We start from the raw sequence: 15,984 nt of genomic DNA, 5'->3' as shown, positions 1-15,984 counted from the left end.
GAACAAAGCTCAGTTGTTAGTGCGCCCCTTTCCTGTCTGTTTTCCTTCCTCCAGTTGTGCCTGGCGCTTAACCTGTTCCCATGATGAAGTACCAACTAGCTCCCATTGACACATTAATTCAACAAATAAAGTTCTTTCCCTCTCTTTCTCACTGCCCCGGAACATGCATCCAACGCACCATCAGGATCGCAGAGACGCCAGAGCTAAAGCTATCTTCAAACGGAACGGCCAAAACTCCACCACAGTATACAAGGACACAGCCTCCTATCCCGGGAGGAGAGCTATGACCACTGTTGTGACTACAGCTCAAGCCCTCCTCACAAGTGCATCAATTCCTACCACCCATGCACTATACAGGCAGAAGAAGTGGCCATAGCCCTAGCAATTGCTCTAACCCCTGCAAAGATCGTCATTACGGGCTGCCAACAAGCATGCAGAACTTTCTCCAGTTGCTTAGTCTCACCCCCCACCACTAAAATTCTACTGCAGCATCCTCCACAACACCGCGTAAGGATTATCTGGGCTCCCGCCCATGCTGAAATGCCTGGCAACGAAGCTACCCATCAGCATGGCCGCGATCTGACACACCGGCCTAGTCAGGAGTTCGGCGAGCAGTGGCGTGACTGTCCCCCTTTGTCCTACAAGGAAATCACGCAGCACTACCACCTGCAGCGAACAATGTACCCTCCTCCACACAAAAGCATCACAAAAGAACAAGAACACCACCTTGGAAGTATCCAAACCAACACCTTTCCCCCCTCCCAACTAGAGCCCACAATTTGGCCCCCACTCTCTACTCCTCGCAATGCCGCTTCTGTGAGGCTCCGGGCACGCTTTACCATATTGTGTGCGGCTGCGATAAGAACCCCAACCTCCCCCGCTGCCCTTCTCCTCCCCTGAGCAGTGGGAGAGAGCACTGTCCAGCTCGGACCCTGATGACCGCTTTGGCTGGTGAAGAGAGCCCAAGAAGCCGGACGGTCTCAAAGGGTCCTAAAATAAGGACTCTTCCCCGAGGCGAACTGCTTTATACGGAAGTTTATTCCTCCTCCTCTCTCTAGCTTCCCACGGCCGCACTTTCTCTTCATTAGGACTGCTCTCATTGGGTCCCGTTGCACAGGCGCCGCGGCGACCAAACGTCCTCTCAGCGCCTTCCTATTGTCAGCATGTATCTCAGGTATCGTGACCCCTGGTGAAGCTGGCTGCAACATCTGCACTTCTGTCGGGCCGGGAGATGTATTGGTTCAAGCAGCTGCCGCGAACGTGCACCGGGAAGGAGACGTAATGGCGCCGTGCTACTGAAACACAAGCCGTAAGGAAATTGCTGCCAACGACGGTGAAAGGCGCCGGCCGTCCTTGCCTCAACTGCTCACGGCGATGACCAGAAGTTGTATTGGGAAGGGCGCATACCTGCTGACAATTGTTGGAAGGAGCACAAAAAAGGAGCGACCTGTGACCAGATGGAGACGTCGCACCCATTTTCCCAGTACGGCAGCCTCGTCAAACGAGGAGAGGCAAAAAAAAGGACCGCTGGCGAGCCTACGCTCGTGCTCAGACTGCTGCCTCAGCGAAGTGGCACTTTCCGGAGATGTATTTTTTATTAACGTAAGTAAATGTACTGTTCCCACCATAGCTTAGTCGTTCGCTTTCAGATTCAAATGTCAGGTCATGGATGCTACTGGTGCTCGTAGAAGTTTTACCCGCCGCGGTGGATCAGTGGCTAAGGCGTTGGGCTGCCGAGCACGAGAACACGAGTTCGATTCCCGGCCGCGGTGGCCGCTTTTCTGATGGAGGCGAAAAGCAAAAATGCCCGTGTGTGTGCAAGATTTCGGCGCACGTTAAAGATTCCGGGTTGGTCAAAATTAATCCGGAGCCCTCCTTTAACGCAGGGGTTAACGCACCATTGCGTCGGTGCGTTAACCCCTACAATCAATCAAATAGGAGAACCTCCATGTAGAAAGAACACAAGTTTACATCTAACGGAGTCAACATACTTCTAAATGAATTTATCCTAATACCTCGAGGACATTCACGAATGCGAATCACAATGTGAGCGAAAGGCGTGCGTTGAACTGAAGAGCATCGCAGTATCATTTTTTGTATCTCCTTATTTCTTTTCATTGATATCAACAACAGAGTCGTGAACTCCATTTCAGTATTAAGCGGTGATCTGTATTTCGCACTATCACTTTTATGACAGTCGCCATAGCCATGCTATGACCTGCTACTATGGGTAGCAGTATTTATAAGATGATCACAAGAAAAGAAGGCCATGAATATTTGTTCTGTGATTCGGTAATCGCTTGGCATGATAATGAAACGCCTACTCATGCCGCCGATTCGCTCACCGGCAAGATCGAATTCGCCATGGCTGTAAGAAATAATACTTTCAGATTGCTTTTTTTTATATACTTTTTCGTTCGCACTAATGGGACCGTCACTGTCACTAGTATGGACGGGCGCAGCGCGTTGGTTATTTTTAATGCATAGACGTCTACTGCTCCCTTCGGATGCTGTTACAGCAAACCAATAAGTACAATTTTATTGCTATTCGTAAAAACGAAGTATGAAAGGTTTTTTACGCACACTTAATTGTTCATAAAAAAGAGTCAGAGAAACGCGTTTGCTAAAAATAATTATATGCGGTACCAGTATGAAGCAACTGCTGCTGTTGTTACTGCGGCAGATTCCCCAAGAAATCACGACGCTATTGGCATGCTTGCGGCAATATTAATATTGTATAATTTTTACTACCTAACTGTATTTTTATAATCAAACTTTTCTTTTTTATTTTTATTAATTTTTTATTCTTCTTCTCGCGTATGTTAACCTGGAAGACCTATGTGAATTTAATGTACAAACATAGACAAAAAGTTACCAAGAACAGCCAAAATGGACGAATATGGTTCATACAGATCACATATTGACGCGGTTGTGGAATATGTGAAAAGCCTCATTTCTGAAATTAGTGTTATGAGAGCGATGAGACGATTTGACTTGCACGGAAAGAAATTTCGATATTTAGTGCATTCGAGTTCATATTTCTGCGTTCGTATTTGATTCGTCTATGACTGTACCATCGCAAATCTGCCGCCCGCCTGACCGGCGCGCCAGCAGCCAACCACTGCGGCCGGTTACTATATTGTTGCGCTGAGCGCGAAAGAGCACCAATTCTTTCGCATTTACTGCATCAGCAGAATTGCTTAGTAAGCCCGGAGTTTGTTGTCCTCTTCCAAATTTTTTTTCTTTATATATACAGTGGACTCGCGATATTTCAAACTCGGACAATTCCAACTTTCGATTAATTCAAACAAATGTCAAAATTTTGGTTGGCCTGCTATGCTTTCAAGGTATTTTAATGTCGCCTAATTTAAACTGCTACGTACATTGCGTAAGTTTTGTAATTTCCTACTTTGTGCCTCTTCTTGCCGGGAAATATCTCCTGCATCTGCCGCTTTTAGCTGCACATTTGCATTCGTTATTCACAAAAAGTCATAAATCAGGCACTTTTTTTCGAAATGAGCCAAATCTATAGGTAAAGAAAGAAAGGTAAAGAAAGAAAAAAGAAAAAAGCGAAAGGTTTGAACAGTACTTAAATGCAGCGCCGTGAAAGCTATTACACGATATTTCTTACTTGTCAGCTGGGGGACGTTTATGGCCACAAGTAGTTAAAAACAATGGGGTGAATCTGAGCAATATTGGGGTGTTCAGTTCAGGTTTGGCTCGTTTTAAATTGATACACTCAAACTGATGTGACATTGTTATAAAACTTTATTTGAATACTTTCAACAATTGTGCGAGGGAGTTATGGCGGAAAAGGCATTAAATATATGCAACAGGGCTTTAAGAACAGTAGAACCATACACGAAGAGCATGTGAGTCCTGATGGAAGCATTAGCAGCTTTTTTGGAATCATTCCGTGGGATAATTATCTCCGGCACGCCTGAAGACACCCACAAAGTAAGCAAGCTCTTGGTTACATTGTCATGAATTTCCAAAACGCTTCACAAGAAGGCTGCAAATATTTTCTTCTTCACCAAAATGAAGTGGCCCGTACACTCAGAGGGGCGCGCGGGATTCGCCAAGGCCTGTAAGGTGTGCCGATTTAGGTATGTACTGTAATGGTAAATACGTGAGTAAAAAATAAATATAACCAGATTTACTCCGTAGAAACAGGTAGATGAGATGAAATCATTGTTTCACATCTCTCAGTTTCATTTTGTTCACTCCTCCTTGCGTTCACTTTGTCCTTGACGTTTGGGGACAGACCGTTCGCTGACCTCCTAATTACCGTCTAATTCATAGTAGGCCAGCTACAAAAAGAAATAAAAAACTTCTGGAAAGACCCACGAAACAGTCCGAAGAGTCAAGCAAAAAAAACACCCCTTGGGAAAATGATTTTTGTTCATTTTCGTCCACGAAACAGCATATTATGGCTCATTTTCGATACGAAGTACGATCTGCGTAGGCGTTTGCAGGGGTTTATCTCACCTATTTTCTTGCCCCGTCTGGTTTAGGGAAAGTTGCGGAGTTTCTCTTGTCGCTGCAGTTTTATCTTACTTTCGGTTCGTGGATTTGGCTTATCAACGAAAATGACGCCTCAAATCAAGCTGATTACCTGCATACACGTGACAAAGCACTGAACTGGCTATCCTTGCTGGCCCCTAAAAAGTTTGTTTTGAACCGTCACATACAGAAAAAGCAGTCACCCATTCGTTACTTTTTTTCAAAGAGTGGGTAGCACTTAAATATTGTGCGTGAATGTTGTATTAATAAATATATGTGAATGTTTTATTAGAACACAAGTTGGTATGTTGTCCCTAGATATATTTTCTGAGAACTTCTTATAATGATTTGATTATTCGAACAAAAGCCTGGGATACCTTCTAGTTTGAATTACCTGGAGTTTAATGAATTACGAACCCGCTCTTGTTTACGTTTAAGAGACAGCTGAAGCTTTTTATCATTTTTTTTTGGTTTCGTGCCGATGTGATTATTTACTGCATCAGGCCTTGCGCGCGCGCTGACCTAACTAGGTGACTAAACTATTTATCTTTTCCTAGTTCGAGCGAAGTATTTTGCGAATGCAAGCAGCATGACACTGGTCTTTAATTTATTTCGCAGCGATGGGTTCTTTACCTGTAAGAAAAAAATGTTGACTACGTACCTAGAACGATGATGAGCGTCATCTTGACCGTCTTTACCTTGGCTTTCGGAATCACTCCTCTCGAGCTCGCTCTCCTCGTTTCAGTTTCTTTGCCGTGAACGCCTGTAAGCAAAAAAGGAATGTTGCTTCCGTTTCCGCCATTTTATTAAAGTGTTCACGCATACAATGTTGTGCACTGAAGCAAGGGGAAAAAGTTATCAAAAACGGTAGTGTAGCGAAGCAAGAGCAAAAAAATTACACCATCTTCCCACGTGAGAACCCTGAGGGGAGGCAGAGCCGTGGAGTAGTAGCGTGTTAATTGGTTGTGAGAGTAAATACACGTGTAGTAGCGTATTAAATGTCTTCTTTATTTGTCGAGTACTGAGGAACATTTTGCGGCTTCTCGTTCTCGAAGCGAGGAATCCGCTGTTCGACGCTGACGTTTTGAAGCTTTGTCACGTTGCCGAACGTCATCTGGATCAGCTATTCGCCGCTGGCGTTTCAAAGCGGCTTCTCGTTCTCGAAGCGAGGAATCCGATGCTCGACGCTGCCGTTTACGTTCGGCGTGACGAGCTCTCCTCTGTGCATCCTTGTCTTCGGAGGCACGAGACGAGCCGGGCGGCGAGGAGGAGCGGCGAGGAGGAGAGCGGCGTTATCACAGCTGGTTAGGGCTCGTGGAGCGACAGTGTTGCCGATGTCTTCCTGAGCCGGCACGAGACGAGCCGAGCGGCGAGGAGGAGAGCGGCGTTATCCCAGCTGGCGTGGAGAGGGGGACGAGAAGGAGAGGTGCAGACTCCGGACGCCGACGGACGACGGAGGGTCGACTAAGAGATGCTTTGCATCTAAAAGAAAAGAGGAATCTGCGTGCCTCAGCCGACACAATAAATTAGAACCACACGCTTAGCGCTATACAGACATTTGTTATAACTAACTGCTTGATGCATTATCAAGACTCTTTACCAAATACAAATTAGTCCCACCTGTGTCGCTAATTAAAAAAAATATCTTTGGAATTGAAAATCGCTTCCGCCGTCTGTCTAGCTCAAAGCAATGATTGTTTAATTGTGCGAAGCATAAATGGTTCATTGAGCCAAAAAGCACCGTCGGCGTCCGGGACAGCGAAATCGCGCCTTCGCAAGCGTTCCAAAGCACGTGAGGAACGAGCAGTTCCAAAGCGCTACCTTACGTTAGGCAGTTGCAAGAAGCGGCCGTCAACGCCAATTGCAGAAGGACACAGACATAGAGTTTCGTACTAGTATTACTAGAGGAAAATCTGTCGCTGCACTCGGGGGCTGCCGTGGCCGGCGCCATTGCAGTTAGCGACGTTCCTCGCCTACTTGGCTTAGCTACCCATATTGCTTCCCTTTGTCTCGAAGCCAAAGGAGTAACATTCTTTTCTCGTTCATTATGCATGAAGCTTCTAAATAATTACTGACGGTATACACATGAGGGTAACAGAGTGGACCCCTAGAGAAGGCAAGCGTTGCAGGGGGCGGCAGAAAGTTAGATGGGCAGATGAGATCAAGAAGTTTGCGGGGATAAATTGGTCGCAGTTTGCACAGGACCGGGGTAATTGGAGAATAATGGGAGAGGCCTTGGCCCTGCAGTGGGCGTAAGATAGGCTGGTGATGAGGATGAATCCTTGTGGAGCTCCAAATTCATAATAACAAGAGCAATTTCAACAATCTTTTCTAGAAATATTGTTGCTTTTTTTCAGACAGAGCCAACTTAGCAGCCTGTTCATCAGCCATGCTATGGACAAGTGGAACGTGCCTGCCCGGTACATGACTGAACGCTCGATGAAGCGCGGCTCCCCTAGACAGTGGCGCCAGTTTTCCTCTACTATATATTAGTATGAAACTGTATGGACAGAGCCAAACAAGCAAACAGACAACCGGCGAAATTCTGCGTCGTCGTCCGCTCTTTCATTACGCGGGAACAGGAAGGAGCTGCGGCGCAACGCGTGGGAGAATGATCGAAGCAATTTGAAAGCGCTACGCTGGATCGCAAATCAAAGCGTTTCAAGCCGTAAGATTGCTAACGCCTTCGACAACACCAGGAGGAAGCAAGGCATCTTAGGTGTTAGACCGGGAACTCATGCTTATCCATTTACAACCCATAAGAAGGGCTTAGTGTCCCTCGGAGACAGTGCACCAAGCTTATCCTTTACGTAGCGTGTCAAGCTATATATTCAACCTTGATGGTGTGGTCCCAGGCGAAAAAGACGACAAGAAAAAATTCTGTATTTCGTCGCATTTTCTTGTGTCGTACTGTCGTCCTGTCGTATTCTTGTCGTGTCGTGATTCTGGTGTTCTATCCCGTGTCGTATTCCTGTCCTGATTTTATTGTTGCGTCGTGCCGAATCCCTGTCTTGACGTGATCCTAATGTTCCATCAGTCGTTGCAAATGGTTCGAATATTATTGCCCATTGTGAAGAGTAGCGTAAATAGCAGTTCTATTGTGACTACAGGAACGTTTGTAGTTGAGAAAATTGACTTTGTCGTTACGACGGAAATGTGTGTCGTAACAACAGCTGGCTTTGTCGTAAAACAGCACTTCTGTTGTCACAACAAAGTTTTTTGTCGTACGACAGGAATTCTTGCTAGGTTTTTGCGCTATTCCTGTTGTGATTTTAGACTGGGGTACCTCTGAGCATCTTGCTTCGCTTCCAGATGGTGTAGACGATGACGCTGTAGCAGGCGGCGATGAGCAGTGCGGGCACGAAGAAGAGCGACCCGGCCACCAGGGTCATGTACACCTGCCACTGCCACAGGTCCAGCTCGATCCAGCACTGCAGGCGGCCGTGCACCACCGCCTCGCCGTTGAGGTACACCGAAGGCAGCGACATGGCCACCGAGATGGCCCACGCCAGCGTCACCAGCCACCGGGCGCGCTTCCCTGCGAACAGCGCACTCGTCGATAGGTGCCCAAATGCAGGGCCTTTGCGTCATGGTTGAGTAAGGAACTCATACGCCTTCTACGGGCGATGAACTTAAACAACAGACTATAGACTGAAAGCCTCCAGTGCTAATCAGTATCAGTGCTTCAGCGCTGGGCATACGTGCTGCTCCATCTTTTCTTCATTATTTTCTTTCTCTTTTCTGCCAATTTTCTCTTGCCCACGTACAGGATAGAAAACAAGGCTCCAGCCAGGTTAACTTTCCTGCCTTTTTTCTACATCCTTCCTTCCTTCCTTAGTTCCGAATATTTATTGAGTGAATAAATGTTTTCATGAGCTGTACTCAGAGGGTAAAAGCGCCCTGAGACACCTTTTTTAACGTTTTTCAAAAGCTGAAGCGCTTTTAAAATATAGCCAACAAGTGTATAGAGTACTTAGATGAGGAAACACAAAGTATTCCAGCCAAATATTACTGTTGTACGCCCATCAGATGCTGATTACATTTTTTTTCTTTCTTTCGCTGTCTCTGCATTGGTTACGAGTTCAAATATTATCCCTGTAGCGTTGTAACAGCAAATGGTAAGCTTCCTGTCAGTTGTGGTAGATAAAAAATCAGGCAGCCAATTAAAAATAATTTGCCGCGTGTCTGCTCCTTTCGTTGCAAATGTCGACGCAAGGCGATAGTCGTCTTGCGCCTCTGGCAAGTAAATGCATCCCTTCTCTTTCCCGCTCACCTCTCAGTTTGTTTCTCTTCAGTATCGTTCCTTCCAAGATAACACACTACAGGTTTGCTCAAGTCAATTTAAATTTACCGCGTTCCACGGCTCCAAGTCAGGCGCCTCGATGCCAGCGCTACCGTACGGCGGAGGCGCTCGTGAGCCGAGGCAACCGACTACAACGTTTATAGAACCACGTTGCCCTACTTCGCGAGCGTTCCAATCAGAACGCAAAGCCTATCTAGTGGAACCTTTCGTTGTTGTTGCCGCTTGATTTTTTGAAATTCCGCCAGGTAGCGCGGGCATCAGCAGACGAGTTTTTTCGCAGTTGATGTAGCATTTTATTTGCTATCGTAAAATGAAGTGTCTAGCGTTCCGTCCAGACGGAACGCTAAAAATTGCTAAAGTTCCGTCCAGACTGAACGCCAAATCAAAGCCAGCCGATTAGCCACCGTTTCTTGTTCTGGGACTTGGCGTAGTGGTTCTGCCGCTGACTACGGACGTTGTAGTCCGTGGTTCGATTCTCGCATTTTTTTAAATGCAGAGCATTTCAGTAACTCACGATGTCACCAGCGTTGACGTCCGTAGTCGTAGTCCGCATCGCTCCCCGTCGGTCTGTCATTGGATTTGATTCGATTGGCTTGGCTTGGCTTGGCTTAGATTGGTTTGGATTGGATTGGATTAAAGTGGATTGTGTTGAATTGTGTTGCGTCATAGCCGCGCCACGTTGCGTCATAGCCGCTCCACGTTGCGTCATAGCCGCGGCAGGGGGTTCACGGCACGTTTCACGTTTCACCATCTTCCTGCCTCTCGCGTGCTGTTTTAAATGCTGAGCATTTCAGTAACTCACGATGTCACCCGCGTTGACGTCCGTAGGCGTCTGTGGTCGTAGTCCGCACCCCTCCCCCTACACTATATAAAAAAAATACTATCCGGCGCCTGGTTTCAATCCCTCGACCCTGCGGGCGGAACGCAATGTACATGGTGCTCTACCCACTGCGCCACAAAGCCGATACAGAATGGGAGGCTACGAACGCGCCTTATATCCTTGACTCATTCAAATTACTGCTGACGAGCGCTCTCTCGTCAGCAGTTGCCACAAGTGCAACAACATTAACGTAACGCAAACTAATTAACGTCGTGCGCCCCCGGAAATGCTCTGCATTTGATCGTGCCCCTCGCGAGGGGGATGTTCCAAGCTCTCGCCTGCGCATTTGTGTATGTGTGTGTGTGTGTGTGTGTGTGTGTGTGTGTGTGTGTGTGTGTGTGTGTGTGTGTGTGTGTGTGTGTGTGTGTGTGTGTGTGTGTGTGTGTGTGTGTGTGTGTGTGTGTGTGTGTGTGTGTGTGTGTGTGTGTGTGTGTGTGTGTGTGTGTGTGTGTGGCCGCGTGGTTAGCGTTTTCTAACAGCAAAACTTCCCGCCCGCTTTACAATTCACGCGGTGAGAGCAGTCGGTCTTGGTTTTTTACTCAAGCGGCCGAACCACTCCCGCTCACTGGAGCCAAGGCCGACGTAGCCATCGCCAGTTACGCCCGATCTCCTGTAATTATTACCAGTGATGAATAATTAACAGTGACTCTGGCTAGTCAGTGAGAGGAAGCAGTTTGGCCGGTTAGGTAAAAATTAGGACCGACTGCTCTCGCTGAAATATTGTGAAGCGGGCGTCGGGTGGCGGCTTGGAGATCCGTTCGGATAGAGCAGGAGTTAGTCCGACCATCTGTACTTACTAATAATGATTAATAATTATCAGTGATTCTGGCTAGTCAGTGAGCGGTAGCGGTTTGGCCGGTTGGGTAAAAATAAAGAGAGACTGCTCTCAACGCCAGTTGTGTTTCCTCTGGACGGAACTTTAGTGACAGCTGCCGTTCCGTCTGGACGGAACGCTAGACACAGCCATCGCAAAAAGCAGGCATCCGTAAATTTTTTAATAAAGTAACACTACAAATATCACTCATATATTGATTTTCTGCCTTATATTTGCGTATTGTCTAGTTCTTGTTCAACAATGTTGACAAGTATGAACATCAACACAGGATTTAGACGTTTAGATTTGGGTATGAGTATACAAGACCATTGCGCAGCACCTGTGTTGCTTTGGCCGGCTGGCTGAATCGCGTTACAGACAGACGAACATACAGACAGGCCAAAATTTTCCCGATCAAGTAGCCCAACAAAGACCATCGTCTTTAAAAAAGAATCCGTACAAAAGCAAACCACGAACTGCGAGACGTATCAGCTTCAACGAGCAAATAGCGCCGTTCCGCTCTGTGCTAGCAATAACGGCAGCCACCGCAGTGCTTCCAGCACGAAAGAGAGTGAAATAGATTTTTGACAGCGTTTCGGGCCGCTTTAATATCAGATACGAATAGAACTTGTTCCATGTAGTTGGGGCCGGCTACGCCAAACGTGGGCGATTTTCAACTTGAACTTTCGTGCCTGATGTGTTGCCAAGAAGCCCGCCGGCTGTCGTCCGTGGGCGGAGGATTGTTTCAGTGGGCGGAACACATACGGTAAATCTTAAAGTTCTAGGTCTTTTCAGGCAGCACAGGATACAAACATTTGTGCCCTTGGAAGCATGAAAACAATACTTGTCCAAAGGATAAGACGAGTTTCACCATGTCATTCGGGGCTCGCTTCTAGAAGCACCATTCTCCCAAGATAATGCGATACGATATAAACTATTAGACGTATATTGGGCGAAAATAGTTAGGACGTAGTTCTGCTACCCACCAACGCTAACGAAAACTTTGATATCAGAGCAATCAGCATGTTTTGATCGCATAATTACATATACGTTGATATTAAAGGAAGGTGCGACATTTTCTCGCTTTATGTTACCTGCATGTTCCAAACTAGAGCAATATTTGTAGGAACCCTTCTAAATGCATATTGTAGACTCTATCAGTGTTGTAATGGGAACGTGACTGGGAAAAAGCTAAAAACATATACCAATATGTTTCCAATGCCTCAATATCTCGTACCAATGCCTCATTTGGGTAAACTAAGACCGAAACCCATTATACTACCCTCCACAGCGAACAATGGACAGTGGTCACTGTACGCGCGAATTGTTCAGTGGAGAGGTTATCGTTTTCGATACCAACATTACTAAATTATTATGATGGATCCAGTATTCCTTTATTTGTTTTGTTTTCGAGAACTTAGGGAGTTCTACATCTTCCACACCTAACAGGTAACGAAATGTGTGCATAGACTGATGATCTTTAATTTTGGTATTGATTTCACGGGTGTTGTGGGTGTACTGATTTTGTTTGTACATCGCAAGAGCTGAGCATTTTTATTATTTTTAATGCGAAAGAGTTTGTCGCGCATTATTGGCATTATTGATACGTGTTTTTTCTAGTGTATACGTGTACTGTGCTAAGTGTTTTTGATATTTCTGATATGTCCTGAATAATGTGTGTAATTCATTTTCTTATTTGTTTGTATAACCTCTTGTTTCTGACGTGTGTTGCTCTCTCGATTCCCATTTAGAGAGCGCTGTGGGCTTATGTCAAGCTGCTTCTTCCGGCAACTTTTACCCACAGCCTCCTCCATCATTTGATGGGAAACTAAGCACTATTATTATTATTAATATTAACTCAAAGTACGTGCGCGCAGAAACATGAAGCGCTGTGATGCGAACCAGTTCGCACAAGAGTTCCGGCGGCTACTTGCCCCATGCAAAATATTGCACAAGCGTGATGATGCTTTGTACCTGACGTCAGTAGAAGCTAAAGCAACTCATCAACCGGGAGCCTTCTGGAAGTACATCCATTCTAGATCTAGTAAAACTAAAGAATATATTTGTCTACTAGATTCCAGCGGCGCTGAGGTTGCGGAGGTGGCCGACTGCTTTGCTCGTCAGTTTTCTTCTTTGTTTGGAATTAGCGGTGGCCGTGATAACAGTAGCGCCCCTTGTCACCAGGGAGGTAACTCCGGTTGTTTCCAACTGGATGAGAACATTGTGCGGTCCAGCATCAAGCGGATAAAGCCCACGCTTTCTTGTGGGCCAGATGGTATTCCTGCTGCCATTCTAAAAACATAAAAAAATATATTTGTTCCTGTGTTCACTTCAACATTCAATAACTGTCTACGATGTGGCACGTTCCCTCGCTCATGGAAAATCTCTCGTGCATTCTCTGTTTTCCAGTCAGGCTCAAAAGCTGACGCCGTAAACTATAGGCCAGTCTCGCTCCTTTGTTCTGCCTCTAAAATATTCGAGTTATCTCTTGGTACGGTCTTGTCTTTCTCACTTAAACACGTCCTCATTCTTAATCAACATGGCTTTGGGCGTGGTGGTTCAACTTCCACAAACCTCGTGTAGCTTCTTGGAGGTCCCGGCAATCATTGGTAGAAGCCAGCTTGATGATTTCTACTGGGATATGAGCAATTGCCTTTGATGTAGTGAACCACTCGTTACTGCTTGCCAAGTTCATTCTGTTCGATGTTCACGCTTGTTTGGTGAATTTTATACGTTGTTATCTCCAGTAGCGATATTGCTATGTAAGTGTTAACGGTCAAACATCATTCAGGTGCAAAGCAACCAGTTGTGTACACCAGGGCTCCGTTCTGGGTCCCCTTCTTTTTTCCATTTTCATTAAGGGTATTGCTTCTGCCATTCAAAATTCTTCTTCGTTGTTGTATGCTGATGGTATGAAAATCTTTAGAGAAGTGCGTAATGTTCAGGGCTGTAATTTTCTTCAGGTTGCTATCGTGTCATTCTAAAGTCTCCCCTAAAAAAGTCTCCTATAGTAGAAAAACTCAACAGCTGCAATAATCTTATAAAATTGCAAGCACTGCACTGCCGAGGGCGACCGAAATTCGGTACTTGGGAGTACTACTTGATTCATCTAGGACTTTCTCTTCCCACGTACAAAAATTTCCCTACGCTCTCTTTGATGTCTAGGTGCTGTCTGCAAGTATTATAGAGAGCTTAAGGTCCGCTTCCTTTCTTAAAGTTGTATTCGGCTGTCTGCTTACCTCTTCTCCAATACGGTTCTGTTGTTCGGATTAAAGCTTGAAAGTCCAATAGTGACCGTATCGAAAGGGTTCGAAATAAGTTCCTTTTTATCTTTAAGCACTGTTTTCGCAATATGCAAGAAGACGCAAACGGCAGCATGGCTTTTCTGATGAGTATTCCTTCCCTTTGGTGTAGACGAATGCGAGCTGATATTATCGTTCTTTATAAACTTCTTCATAGTGACATTTTGTGTGACCACTTGTTTACACTTATTAATGCCGACTTGCCAAACAAACTTTTCCGAACATTTCGAACATTCAGAACAGATTCTTTAAGTCGACGACACTAGTCCATCTGCAGAACAAAATGCGCATACAATGAATGTTCCGATTGCCTTAATATATTCCACAGCTCTTTTTCTTTGTTCTCTAATGACTTGAAAACTGTTGTAGCTTAAGCGCCTTTATGTAATTGCAAATTTATGTGCCGTAGTTATTTTATGCAAATCACGGTCTTACATGTTTGTTTTTCACTTTTCCTGGTTTTGCGTCGCTTGAATTTTTTTAGGTTTGAGTGTAAGTGCTTCTAACGCTGAACTTCTTTTTTCCATTTTTGAACTTCCTAACATTTTGTTACAAGACCTTCCTGTTAGGCATCTAATCTAGCTCTGTCATGTTCATTGAGTATTTGCTTGGGAATTTCCTATCTTTCACGTGCCTTGCACGTTTCGCTGGCCCATGTCATGGCTTGCAACACTAGGCTTCCTGCTTTTTTTTCTGTTTTTCTTTCTGAGATTTCTGTAACAATTTTTACTTTATTGTTTCTGTCATAGATATGGTTTTGTGTGTTGCGTCGTTTTGATTTTAGTTTTTTTTATGAATTTTTGTATATGGTGTACCAGTACCAAGACCCTAGGGTTGCTCCTGGGCACCGAAAATAATAGTTGATTATTATCATTATTATTATTTATTACTATTATTATATTTTACGGTTACAGAAGGCATCAACCATCTGCTTTTTCTTTTGGTTTTCAGAAATTTCTCCCGATTCATTTTACGGACATGATGTGGCGGGAAATTCAAAATGTCCGAACCGGACGACATGATCTCCCTCCCCTCCGCAGAAATACGTATTCGTAACTCCAACAATGACTTGACAACTTTGGTTTCTGAATAATTTGCTCGTATCGCAGTTGAATAATGTACTGCAGCTGTTCTTGCTGTTTTATTAAATTCCACAAGTAGCGTAGAAGTAACCGGTTTAAGTGCCTAAGCTGAGGGGTTCAACGCATCCGTTCGAGTTGAGACCCAATCTCCGAGACAAGCATGAACTGCCGGATTGTGTAACGTTCACGATCATAGTATTATATTTAAAGCGAAGCTTTCTATACCTTACCGATGGCTACGAAAAGATAAAACGCATGGCAAGAAAGCCGACTTTACACAATGTGTTTCACAAAAACGATGATGATAATGAGCGAAGGCACATAAAGCGCCTCAAGGAAAGGAAAACCGTTTCCTGTGGTCGCAATAAAACGCGGGTCCCTCACGCTATGAAGCCGACGTCTATCTGATAGCTCTTTTCAGACGCCGTTGAAGCAGTTTTTATTTTGGAGTTTGACTTCTATTAGGTTGCATGGGAGAAGATTCCGCTTTTTGTCTTAAGAAAGAGGCTTTGATTTTTCTATTACTTTTTGGAGTCGCACAACTAAAGCGACATATAATACGGATATATTTTTTGCTGGGAAAAATACCATGTGCAGTCGGTCAGCAAGCAATGCATACAGATGACCGTGAGCCTCTTCGTTGGTGTGTAACATTCGTACACGCCTGACTGTAAGTGTACATTGGTGAGTGTGGCATCTCCTCATCTACAGGCTGTGTTCTGAAGTTCAAGCATCGGATACGCCATAGAGAAAAGGTCCGTACGGTCTGCTTTAGGAACTCTTTTGCGGGCGACCAAACACGCGCTAATAAATTAGATCTTGTTGAAACGAAGCATTATAAAACAAGAATTTAATTTGCGGGTTTCCGTCCCACTGAACTAAAACATTTTGTAATGAACTCGCCTAGAGCGCTGAAGAAGACTTGTTTTTTTTTTTTTTTTTTTTTGGGGGGGGGGGACTTTTTCCCACAGGAGTTCCTCTTAGCCGTCTCTCTAAGTAATCGCTCCCGGGCAATTCTCGGTGCTGTACTATTTATGCCTAAACTCAATTTTCTAAGAGGGGGCGGGAAAAAGAGATATTTTTTTAAATTAACTTATCCC

At 45.1% G+C, this 15,984-nt stretch overlaps 1 protein-coding gene across 1 annotated transcript in view; it reads right to left on the bottom strand.

The window, feature by feature from the left end:
- LOC144138825 (cardioacceleratory peptide receptor-like) overlaps nt 1–15,984 on the bottom strand; it is a 137,951-nt gene that overhangs the window by 10,373 nt on the left and 111,594 nt on the right. The window contains exons 5-6 of the mRNA XM_077671305.1: nt 7,790–8,041; nt 5,165–5,266 (exon numbers count right to left, since the gene is read on the bottom strand). Of these exons, the coding sequence (XP_077527431.1) occupies nt 5,165–5,266; nt 7,790–8,041 (354 nt within the window). The remainder of the gene's footprint in view (nt 1–5,164; nt 5,267–7,789; nt 8,042–15,984) is intronic.

Source organism: Haemaphysalis longicornis, unplaced genomic scaffold (genome assembly GCF_048455015.1).
Source record: "Haemaphysalis longicornis isolate Haplotype H1 unplaced genomic scaffold, Haemaphysalis longicornis Haplotype H1 scaffold_5, whole genome shotgun sequence".
NCBI classification, from domain to species: domain Eukaryota; kingdom Metazoa; phylum Arthropoda; class Arachnida; order Ixodida; family Ixodidae; genus Haemaphysalis; species Haemaphysalis longicornis.
The sequence above is the reverse complement of the archived record's forward strand: the minus strand, read 5'-3'. Positions and strand labels throughout refer to the sequence as shown.